The sequence below is a fragment of the Perognathus longimembris genome, chromosome 5 (assembly GCF_023159225.1).
Source record: "Perognathus longimembris pacificus isolate PPM17 chromosome 5, ASM2315922v1, whole genome shotgun sequence".
In the NCBI taxonomy this organism is placed as follows: Eukaryota; Metazoa; Chordata; class Mammalia; order Rodentia; family Heteromyidae; genus Perognathus; species Perognathus longimembris.
This window is the reverse complement of record NC_063165.1, coordinates 35,358,590-35,371,181: the sequence shown is the minus strand read 5'-3', so window position 1 is coordinate 35,371,181 and position 12,592 is coordinate 35,358,590. Positions and strand designations below refer to the sequence as shown.

The following is a 12,592-nucleotide window of genomic DNA, read 5'->3' as shown; positions in this document are numbered from 1 at the left end:
TGCATATGTACAACTATTGCATATTAATTAATATTTTAAGAGATAGACAAGGTATGGACAGACATGTTAACTGCTTGATATGATCATTTCCCTCTATCCATATATTTGTATTCAATTATCACTCACCACTCCAAAAATAAACATAATGAAAATAATTATTTTCAAAACAAAATGTTCTTTATAGAAGATTTCTCTTTGCATTTACAGAAATAATAATCTGATTATCTATGATTAAGTATTCAAATTCTTTGATTTTAAGTTTAAATTTATATACACAGTATAAAACGAAAAAATCCTTTAATATTTGTGTTATTTGAATTTTTTTTTTACCATGTGTCCTTCAGTGCCTTAGTGAACCAAAACGGAAATGGTGCTGCGGTCAATGTTACATTTTCTAGAATTCATGACAGTATTATAGGAATGTTTTGTTTGTTTCATATACTAACAATAATGTAATCTTTTACTGTCCTCCTAAATATCTAACTTTAAGTATATTTAATTAGATACTGACTTTATAGAGATAGTAACACTTGTATTTAAAAAGCATTTGATGTGTGATGTGTTATTTTAGAACTGTGATTTTTACTTAATCTCCAGAATAATACTAGGAGTTAGATATCCTCATTTTAAGATGACAAAACTTAGAGTAGTTAAGTGATTACTTAAGAGTAATGAAGCTACTTTTCTAGAAACACATAGTAATTGATGGCACTGTTATTGAAGTATCACTATTATTGCTCATTAATATAAGATGATCTTGGTACCTGTCTTGTAAGAAAATGCCCAGTGTTGGGAAAAAAAGACTATTCCATTATCTATGGCTAATTTAGGGAATATTTGTGCCTCATATTACTGCTAAATAAAACAATGGGGTTAGAACAAATGATCAGAGATGTTCTTTTGAAATATTTAGTACCTATGTTTCAAATTTATGACTTAAAGCCAAAATATCTTGAAATATACCATCCTATATAAATGAAGGAACTGATCTTTTGAAAAAATGAAGTTCTCCATTAAAATGCTAATAGTATACTTAGGAAGCCAATTAGTCATAATGCTGGATTTAGGCCCAGTGTGGAGGTATCTATTTGCATAGGACTGTGGACTAGGACCACTCAGGGGAAAAACACTGGTAAAATACTATCTTGAAGAATAAGCAGGGCCTGTTTGGGCATGGCTATGTTTATAGGAGTCATGATGGAAGAGGATTGCTATTAGAGGCCATCCCTGTGCAAAAATGTGTGTCTCTATCTGAAAAGCAACTAAAGAAAGAAAGGTTGAAGGCATAGTTCAAGTGGTAAAGCATTTGTTTAGTACATAGCAAGTTCTGATATCAAATCTTTTCTATCACTAATAGCAAATTAAAAATAAGTCTACATTTGTCTATCCTCCATTGAGAAAATTTTCAGCAGGTATTTCAGGTTTCTACAAGTTTTATTACCATATGCTATTGCTAAGAACCATGAGATAACTTTTCTCATATCTTTAAGGAAGTTGACATCTGGTAGAAGAGAAGGGAGATACTCATATAAATCATGGTAGAAGCGAAAGGTAATCTAAATATATTACAGGTATATCAAAGAGAAATGAGCACTTTGGGTGCCAAGTGTTGGTATTAAAATTTGGAAGCAGTAATCAAAGAGCAAATAAATTGGAATTTTAAATATCAAAGTATTTGCATATTATTTATAATATATTAAAACTGCACAATTATATGTGGAGCTACTTACAATAAATGTCAAAGACTGCCTGTTCAGACTGAATTATTTTCTGGCCAGAAGGTTCATAATAGGTCACGGAACAGGTGAATGGCATTTGTATATCAGCCTTGCTTGTCTTGTACTCCAAGGATGAAGTCATAGTATATAACTGAGTGACGGGATCCATTTCCTTTTTGAAAATGATGACCACTGCTGAAAAACAACAACAACAAAATAATGATGGTAGGGTTTTTCAATGGGAAGTCACAGTCCTTAATTAATGCCATAATAACTCTGAGTGGTTTTGTTCTTCTAGCTGTCTAGCGGGAAGGAAAACTGCATGCATGCTGCATGGTAGGATATCTTTTCGAAACCATGAATCAGAGACATGGATAAAAATAGAATCCTGGAATCCTAACTCCACCTCATTTCAATTAACTTCTAGAACATGCTATGGGAAGAAATACTTTTTTCTTGATTCTTCTGCACAAGGGCTAAAATGGCATTTTTGCAATATCACTTATTAATTGAAAGTATACATAAAGGAACAAAATGTCAAGTCATACATAAAACTAAAAATCATATTTGGATTGTGTGTAGCCTATAGGTTGGTTTGACAGAAGGAAAATCAGAGCAGGTCCATTGAATTTATTGCCCAGTTCATACCTACCTCCTTCCAGGGGCTGAAGCACTTTTCCACTCCTGTACCATGTAATGTTGCCTTCTGGGTAACTATCTTTTGAAATGCAGTCACCCAACTGTAAAAAAATGAAATGATACTATTATTCCAAATACTAGTTCCTTGTTTCAGTCAGGAGCATCAATTTGGAAACCCCAGAACTCTCAGGAAACACAAAGGCCTCAAGCCACTTATTTTCTGACATTTGACCAAAGACATGGTATTGTATAAAATACTATTTTATATAAAAGCTATATTTTAGATTTGACAAAATAGTCTTGGGTACTTTTAAATGTGCAACAGATCCTGACGCCATTATAAGATCACATTCATGTAACTGACATTACTCATATTTAACATTAACTAAAAACTATGGTGACATTGACTATCAACCATAGTCCACAGGTCTTCCATTGCATGAAACATTTAGTGGAAAGTGTAGCACCTCTCATCTATCATACAATGTATATTTCTCAACATGCTCTGTAATCCCCATCCCGTTTCAATGTCTTTTGACCTTATTAATCTTGTTTCTCAGACACTATACAGTAAATTCAATTCTACTAAAACCAAATTTGCACACCAAGGAAATTTTAGAATTTCGCTTACTGAAACAGAGCTCAGGACTCAGTTGCTGTGCTGAGATGGGGAACTCCAACAATCTCCCCTTTTCAGTACAGCTTTCCTTCTGGCCTTTGCTACCTGGATTATTCAAATTTGATCTGTGCATACCTTTACAGCAAACTTTTAGTGAATTAATTTGTCAACAGAATAAAAGCCTAAACTTACCAAGTGGCATAGAAAGCTTGCTATGATCTAACCTCACCAGATTTATCTCTCTCTACACAATCTTCACTTCTATCATAGCAGCCAAATTTCTGAAATGTCAAAAATTTGTTTCCAGATATGTCATTTTCTTCCTCATCTTGTTCTTTTATCTTGTTGGAAAGCACTGTCTACAGGCTGTAGAAAATCTACTCATATTTGACTAATTCTATCATTCAGTTCATTCAAAAGAGTAGGTTTTCTTTCAAGTATGACCACGCATTCTTTCATCCATCAAGGACACAGGGACAGTATGTAGGGCCCCACTGTGCCCCTTGCTCTCTGAATGGTATCTGTAATGCTCAGCTCTACAAGAGCAAGGTCCACATTAATGATCCTGGCATCTGAGGCCAGAAGAGTTACTTTAACACTAAGCAAACATAGTATAAAAACAAATACCTTTTTTAGCTGCTCTGTTTCAAGAAATGGTGCTTTGTTTACAATTTCAGGTTGAGAAGGTTGCTCTAAATTAAAGTAGAAAAAGGTTGTTAGGTACACATGAGACAAGAAAAGAGGACATCTGTGATCTGTGATTTGGTTTATAAAAAATAAAATTCAAATAAAAGAACGAAAAACAGTAAAAACAGATTTTCCTATATAATCTGAATTTTGAAACTCTGGTAGTTTTACACTTTCCAAACACTTCTTTTGTTATTGTAAACATTCCTTCAAATCCTTATAACTTTGAGATGCTTCATGAAATGAAAATAAATTTAATAGTAAAACAGAGGTTAATGTATCAAGTAGGATTGGCCTTGTATACCTACTACTGACTTGGAATTTAGTTATCAGACCTGCTACCTACTCACACTACATAGAAAACATGGGGGTAGAAAGCCTTTGGAGTAGCCAAATGGTTTTCTGGGTATCATTACAGTGTAGTGACAAATATATAACTGGATTCAGTGTTAACTATACCTTTGAAATTGTATTTTGTATTAGAAATTAGAATAATGGATATAATAAATATGCCTATGTTGAATTTATGTACTTTTAACAAAGATGACAACAAAATAATGAAAAGTTGACTGAAATTCACCCCCAAAGGGATGCCAGTTCCAACAAACATCACAAGTGTAGATTAAAGCCCTAACTGTTGTCAGAACCCTTTAATGATCTCATTAGTGTGTAAGAATGCCTAAAAAATGAAAACTGATTGATTGCTAAAAACATTGAATTCTGTCTGGAATTAATCCTGGAAAGACAAATATCTCATACACATATCTAATATGGGAAACAAATACATCCAGCATATTTAAATACAAAGAAAAACTCTTGGGGGTTTATGTAAACAACCCAAAAATTTCTGGGCATTGATGTCAGTTTTTTTAGTGATGCTCTGAGAATTTAAGAAGATATTAACTTATATAGTCAAACCAGAGGGAAAACAATAACAAAATTAGTTATACTTTACCCTTCAGTTGGGTTATGTGTGGAATACATGGAGAAATTTGGAAACTTCTCACCATGAATTCAGGCCTTCAGTAGAAAGGTTTGGGCAGTATGGTCAAGTTTTATTGCTTTTTATATTAACATAGTAATAGTGTTAAAACAATTTTTCTTTTTCACTTCCTCCTCCTAAGTGGACTATAGATATAAGCTTTGCTTTGGCAACTCTGTTATGGCTTATCAACACATACCTAATCCTAAACACATAGCTTGTTACCGTCCTTGGTACTCAGCAAAAGGCATAGTACATTTTCTTTACATCAAGTACTTTCTAAGATTTCTTCTCACATCAAGAAACAAAACTCTATCAAACCTACAAAAATGATGAAAGGAGGGTTAAAATTTACTCCTCTCCACATTCACATTCATTTTTGCAATTTGGAAGAAAGTCATAGTGAATACTGTCTAAATAATGCTAATACTTACTGTATTTCCTTGTATTTTTGCTTTAAAACTTTGTCTCACCCTCTCTCTATGTGCTTCATATTTTCTATGCAATTTTCTGTTAGGTTAGGTGGCAACAATCAATGTGTAATTGTTGGAGGACCATAAAAGGGGGCATGTACTATTTTAGCAAAATTGCATATTGATTCCAGAGTGTTTCTTTTAAAAAGAAACTTTATGTGAATAATGTCTTAATATGACTCAAGGATTCATAACCAACTAGAAAATGAAAGAAAAAGAAAATACCACGAATTTACTTACATTGTTAAAGTAATTTAATCAAGAGTGGCAATTTAAAAATAAGCCAAATTTTCCTTCTAAGCATCACTTTTTTCTAAAATCAAGGGTGGCCTTAATCAATTTGCCTTTTCCTTAATGACCTGGCTGTCTCAATTCAAGTGGATGGGACTTACGTCATTACCAGACTAACATATTGAAAGCTTATAGAGAAATTTCAATATAAATTTCATAACATTTAATCTAAACATGATAGTGCTTTGTAGGTCATCTGTATGTGTGTGTATGTGTGTGTGTGTGTGTGTGTGTGTGTATAAACATGCATGTACATGTCTGTTTGTTGTGGGAGAGAGAAGCTGTTACCTTTAGCAGTATATAGTATGTGCCATGTAGTAAATGATAAGGTAGCACCTGATGAAGGAAAAAGCCCAAATGATTCCCTTCCCTTCCCTTCTTTTCTTTTTTTCTTCTTTCCTTATTTTGTTGTCTACATTGGAGCTTGGACACAGGGTCACTCGTTTGGCATTTTTTGACTCAAGGCTGGTACTCTGCCATCTAAGCCAAACCTCTATTTAGTGTACAGGTTTCCCTAATATTCTTTGATATCTTGTGGTTGCTTAATGATTAAAAGCTAAGCTACTGGGCTGGGGATATAGCCTAGTGGCAAGAGTGCCTGCCTCGGATACACGAGGCCCTAGGTTCGATTCCCCAGCACCACATATACAGAAAACGGCCAGAAGCGGCGCTGTGGCTCAAGTGGCAGAGTGCTAGCCTTGAGCAGGAAGAAGCCAGGGACAGTGCTCAGGCCCTGAGTCCAAGGCCCAGGACTGGCCAAAAAAAAAAAAAAAAAAAAAAAAAAAAAGCTAAGCTACAGTTGATATTTATCACACTTAGAAACATTTCATACAAAGAAGCTTTCTCCTTTTGCTATACTTTTCTGTTTTTGTTTTATGTGAGTTAGAGAAGTAAAATGAGATTTTTTTTAAAAACTGGAGATGAAGGAACTGGTGATGAGGAGATGGAGATTTATCATAAAGAAATATACTTAGTTGTTACTTTTATTTACTTTAAGATCTAGCTTTTTGTTAGTGAATCCTTCAAGCATTATCACTGACAAAAACTAGAACTCAACAACCTACTAAAATTTATGTTTTCTGACTTTAAGCCATCTCACAGGCGGGTGGAGATAAAGTAATAAAGCAAAAACTGCTAAATATCACCCTTTTTGCTCTACTATTACTGTCAAGGGTGACACAGAGATAGCTCATTTTGACACAGAAGGACGCAGAAAAGCAGAGTCACTGTCAGGTTGACTCCAAAGTGCTTTTCTCAGACCTTGTCAGCAGCAACCCAATCTCACATATGACCAAAATGTTAAGCCTTTGTGTTGGTGAAATCCTGTTGTGTATACCACTAATAGATAGGGGAAAAGTATATTTTGCATATAAAAATGAAATTGAAATAGCCAATGTAGGCCTCATTCATTAAGTGAATCATTTTCAGCTCCCCCCCCCTATTAAAATACTATTTTCAGATTGAATAACTTTGCTGGGGCAGCTGGGAAGAGGAATGCTCAGCTCTGACAAAGCATTGCAAGGTCAAAAATTCAAGTTTCCAAACAGAAGCTTCCAAAGAACTCAGAAGCCAACACACATGGTGCTCAATGATGAGAGCTCATCAGATTTGGCCACGGTATTTTGTGATACCACAAAACACCAGGAGAGGAAACATGAATATCAGAACTGTAATGTTCAAGTGCTTTGTAATAGTTGGACATCCCTTCCCCCCCCCTTTTTTTCTTAATGGAGACACTGTCTATGTTGCCCCAATTAGTCCTAAAATAAGAACTCAAATGATCCTCCTATCTCTACCTCCAGAGTAGCTATGTCTCTTTTTCATAAACTGGTTGTGAATGACATAGAAAAATGTTGCAGAATTCTATCAAACTGTACAGAATCAGGTTTTTACCTCACCAAACTCTCTTTTTGTTTTTTTAAAGCTCCTGACAAAGAGTCTAGCAGGAGAAGAGCAAAACTTCTCCTGTCATCTGAAGCATTCATTTTACTGATGAGGTCATCTTAGAGAGTTGGCTGAGGTCTGAAATTAGGAGCAGTTGTGACAAAGTAAGGTCTTCCTGTGATCAGCTCAGTGATTTTTTCTATTTCACCACTAACAGCCATTTGGCTCTCTGGGCTCCATTTGACCTCTGGTTCTTTTGCACAATCACTGGAATGAATCTTTGGGAACACTTAAAGGTTTATTCTTCCTTCTGAATAGTTTTATTAACCTCAAATGTGCACTAAATGCAAACAGTTTGATTTTGCTGTTATACAACTTTTGAAAATAGCTGATTAGTGGTGTTAATGCACCCATTGTTTAGATCTGGGCTGGCTGTTAGGTTTGTTTTCTTGTGTCCAAGCAATAGCTTAAAACACAACAAATCAATCTGTACTACAGGTAAAGTCATCAATCAGGAAATGTAGTTTGAATGAATACAATTTCCCTTTGCCTGTGAGCACGGCATTCTGCAGCAAGCTGCTGTGGGATTGGCTCGCAGGAGCCACACCAGATTCTGTGGTCCATGGTGGTTGTTGCTAGGTGACTCAACAGAGGACTGATTGATGAGTCTAGTAACTCTCCAGTGACTGCCATATATGCATGCCAGAATGGATGTCTCCTAGTCACAGCTGCTGTTGGCTTCACACAAAAATGATCCAAAGTAAGCTCATTATTTGCAAAAAGAAGTAGCAGAAAGTTCATATATGATCTTGTAAACACTGCCTTTATCATGAGCTATGCTGTTCATTTGATTGGATTCGGAGTGTCTCACAGGTTCCCATATAAAACACCATTTTCAATAGTGTGTAACTTGTCTATGTAAATTCTCCCTGGCTCACAGCCTGGAATGCAAATTCTGTTTCTGAGAATTGCTTTGTTCTCAACAACATTCAAAAGAGAAGGAGGCAGTGGTGCTGGCCATGTATGTGTATGGTTTGGGGTGGGGGCGGGAGGTGGGAGTGTTTTTTCCATCACAGAATCCTCTGTATTCCAAAGCAGCTTACAGATTTTCTTGAATTAGATCAACTGAATTTTTAGTTTCACATTTCTGTATGGCAGTGTGGCATTCTTTTTAAAGAAAAAAAATTGAGAAAATGTCACGAATGAATCTTCTAAATGAAACAACTTTGATTTTCTCAACTTCCTTTTGTACCACCTTGACATTCAATAATTTTAACACAATATTGAAGAAACCTGAAAATGGATATTGCTATATATTTTTAGTAGAAAGCTGATTCTTGGTGCATCTTTGATATCTGGTTGTATTTAGGTATCAGATATATGTTTATATATGTGTGTGCATACATGTATGTATATATGTACATATATACATATATGCATATATATGATAGCATAAATACAACCAGATATGAAAGGTACACACATATAAACATACATAGATTTTGGTTGCTGTCTGAAGAAAAAGTATTCTGAGCAGTGTTAAATACACTTTTTCTTGTACTATCAGAACAAAATTGGAAGAAATAAGGATTCTGTACAGGCTCTGGGAAAATTCAAAATGCTGGCCTTTGAGTTCATGTGTCTCATGGAAGGAGACACGGCAGAAAAATGCTTGGTACTTGCTTTATTTCCTAAAATATTTGAGAAGTGCAGATGTTTTCTGGAATTTGCCTTCAGAACTGAGAGGTAAGCTGAGACATACAATATGCTTTTACAAGGTTCTCCTGGAGAATGTGTTTTATTTGCTAGTATAAACACCCTTTGAATCTACATCATAAACACATAGGAGCTTTGAAGTTCATATAAATAGTTAAGGGAGAGACCTACTTAGTTGCATAAGTTATTACAGAGACTCAGAAAAAAACCATTTACTTTCTGCAGTTGGAACCCCTTCTGGGCTTTTTCCCCCCCTTCATTATTTATTTTAATAATTTCTAGGTGCTGTCAAAAGTCTTATCAAAAAGAAAAAGGGGAAAAATGTTGAAAAGAAAGAAATCTTCTTCCCTAATTAAAAAAAGGCTAGCTTTTTGAAACTTTTCAGACCTACTTTTCCTTCTGTAATTTCTTAAACATAATATAGGTGAGGTGGGACTCTCTCTTATTTGAATCTTAAAAGATAAAATGCTTCTCAAGTACCATTAACTATATATTATTATTAGGAAAAGTAACATTGCCATAGTGATTATAATAATTATGCCAAGTTTCCTTTTTTTTTCTTCCAAACTGGATTCTTGACCTTGGTCTCACACATATACATAATTTGCTAAGATTTTATATTTTTGGACAATTTTCTTAGCCAAGTGAACACTTTAAATTCATCAATGAGCATTAAAACTCAGGATGCATTCACATATACCCACATAGTCTTTATCATATACATAAAATTATATACTTAGACCTTCAGGTCACAAGTTAGCCTGACGTTGCAGTTATTGCTTGCAAATATTAAAATGGCAATTTAACATGGCTCAGCCTACAGAGTTTTTTGAGTTCTCTGTAGAGAACCCCCTCCAAACCAGTAAACCAATTATTAAATGGGCAAAGGAACTAAAGAGAGACTTCACAGGAGAAGAGATAAAAATGGCAAAGAAACATATGAGGAAATGTTGAACATCCCTGGCAGTAAAGGAAATGCAAATATAAACAACCCTGAGATACCACCTCACTCCAGTTAGAATGGCCTATACTCTGAACTCAGGCAACAACAAATGCTGGAGGGGGTGCGGGGAAAGAGGAACCCTTCTCCACTGTTGGTGGGAGTGCAAATTAGTACAACCACTTTGGAGAACAGTATGAGGTTCCTTAAAAAGCTTAGCATAGACATACTCTATGACCCAGCCATACTACTCCTAGGCATCTATCCTGAGCAACAGGTCTCAGGATATCATAAAGACATCTGCACATCCATGTTTATCTCTGCACAATTCCCAATAGCCAAAATATGGAAACAACCCAGATGTCCCCTACAGATGAATGCATACAAAAAATGTGGTTCCTATACACAATGGAATAATACATAGCAATTAAAAATGATAAAATTTTGGTATTCGCAGGGAAACGGTCAGAACTTGAACAAATAATGTTGAATGAGACAAGCCTAGAACACAGAGAACAAGGGGGCATGACCTCCTTGATATATGACTGTTAGGGTGGGGGTGGGGACAGTAAAGACCAGGTCTGCAAAACAACAAACTCCTTTTCAAATGGTATTTCCACAGGTTTGGGTCAGCAACCTTACATTATGTATCTAAAACCAAACAACTACTAAACATAAAAAGGTCTAGAAATAGACTTATCAGTGGATCACAATAGTTCAACAGCTATGTACACATGATCATATTAGATGAGGATAAGCAAAAACAACTCCAAGAGAAGGACACAGAAGGATTCTGTTGTTGATGTTACATTTAAAGTTCTAGGTGAATTTCCTTTGGCGTACCCTATGTGGTTACTGTATATGATTTTGGTACACTGGATATTGTATATATGCCAACCTGAACTAGGGAAGGGAAAGAAAAACGAGCGTGTAAGATATCACAAGAAATGTACTCACTGCCTTATTATGTAAATGTACCCCTTTTGCACAAAACCTTGTAAAGAAAAAAGGTTCAGCCTAATACCATATGTTTATCATATGCAAGGATTCTATATGTCACAGAACATTTGCTTGTATGTATCAGTGCAAGGTAGGTCTCATATGCCAGTTATTTCTGGTTGTATCCAGCTCTCAAGAAAGATTTCCATTACAAAACAACCAAAAAGAAATATTTTAGTTCCTTGCTGCAAATCTCCTCTTTCGATTTCAGACCCTGCCTTCCTGTGGACAGTATGCATGAGCAGAGGCAGAACTCTAGAAATCTTGACATGCATGATGTACAAGCTTTAAGAGAGTTCACTCTTCTTTCTGAAGAACTTGTCCTAGGACTAGCTGTCAATACCCTTAGCAGTCATGTGGTCAACGAAGGCTACTTACTGAACACTTTCACTACTGTTGGAGCCTCAAACACATTGTCCTCTGTCACCAGTATGCACACGAATCTCTTCTCATCACTGATCTTTGCATTACTGATAGACAGGGTGTAGTTTTCAGAGAGGTTTAATCTGTCTTTGTATTCTGGTACATCGTCGTAATGCACGTTTTTCTTTGTAGAGGACCTGAAGGCGATAAATACTGAAGAGCCATCAGGCTTTTCCTGAAAATTAAAATAACGATATATTTTATTTAAAGAAAAAGACAAGCATATTCAGATGCACAGGATGACATTCAGAATAACAAACTTTCATTGGTCATGTTCTTTTATGAATATTTACTATTTTTCTCAAGGACAATAATTTTGCCTAACAGTCTCACAGAATTCTTTGCTTACAGAAAGTCAGTCTTCATAAGAAGGAAACTATGGGTTGCTTTGCAGGTTGATTTCAATGTGGAGAAAGGAAAAGACAGAACTAAACCCAGTGAGAGTGTTTTCTCATCTAGAATACAGAATTACATGCTGTTTCTTTTGAAACTGACAAGGGCTGGTCTTCTTCAATATGAAAATAAAAATGAACATGGACACGTGGACAATGATATTCAGATAAACATTACAGCAAGCATACGCTGGAGCTGCAAATGCAGATATAGTTATTCTGGGTAGCTATCTGCAGCCCATTTTTTAATCCACATACGTTACAGGTCCATATCTTCCCACAGAGTGGATGTGGCTGACCCTTCCACTACCATTACTTACCCTCTTCTTCCTGGAGAAGAGCATTTATCCTTGTAAAACAATCATGTCCATTAAGTGAGAAAATCAGGTTAACCACTAAAGTCCACATTTTTACTACCTGAGACATAAAACACAACTCAAAAGGCTTTAAAATAGTAATTTGTCAAAATAAGATTAAAATCTGGCAAATACAACGATGCTAAAGAATAGCGAGGAGTTGTATTTCTTCAACTTCTCTTAACCAATAAGCCATTTAATCTAAAATAGGGATCAATTCCTTCTTTACTTACCTTATCACACCTGTGAGAAAATATGAAAAAACATTATGACATATGTGGAAATTTTTTTAATATTCTGTAAAGATTAACTTGTAAAAAATATTTGCATTGATTGCTAGGCTTATTTTGGTGTCTAATAGTTTTTCAAGTATATGTATACTTCAGTGATAGTCTTCTTATATCTTTTAGCTTTATCCTAGGTTTACAATGGGAATCTTTGTCTTCATTTGTTCCTTCATGGTCGGATAAAGA

General features: G+C 35.3%; 1 protein-coding gene across 2 annotated transcripts in view; it reads right to left on the bottom strand.

Moving 5' to 3' along the window:
- Window positions 1-12,592, bottom strand: part of Alcam (activated leukocyte cell adhesion molecule) — a 169,617-nt gene that overhangs the window by 33,550 nt on the left and 123,475 nt on the right. For both annotated transcript variants that reach the window (XM_048346536.1, XM_048346537.1), the window contains exons 3-6: window positions 11,327-11,546; window positions 3,604-3,668; window positions 2,371-2,458; window positions 1,731-1,913 (exon numbers count right to left, since the gene is read on the bottom strand). In XM_048346536.1, the coding sequence (XP_048202493.1) occupies window positions 1,731-1,913; window positions 2,371-2,458; window positions 3,604-3,668; window positions 11,327-11,546 (556 nt within the window). The remainder of the gene's footprint in view (window positions 1-1,730; window positions 1,914-2,370; window positions 2,459-3,603; window positions 3,669-11,326; window positions 11,547-12,592) is intronic.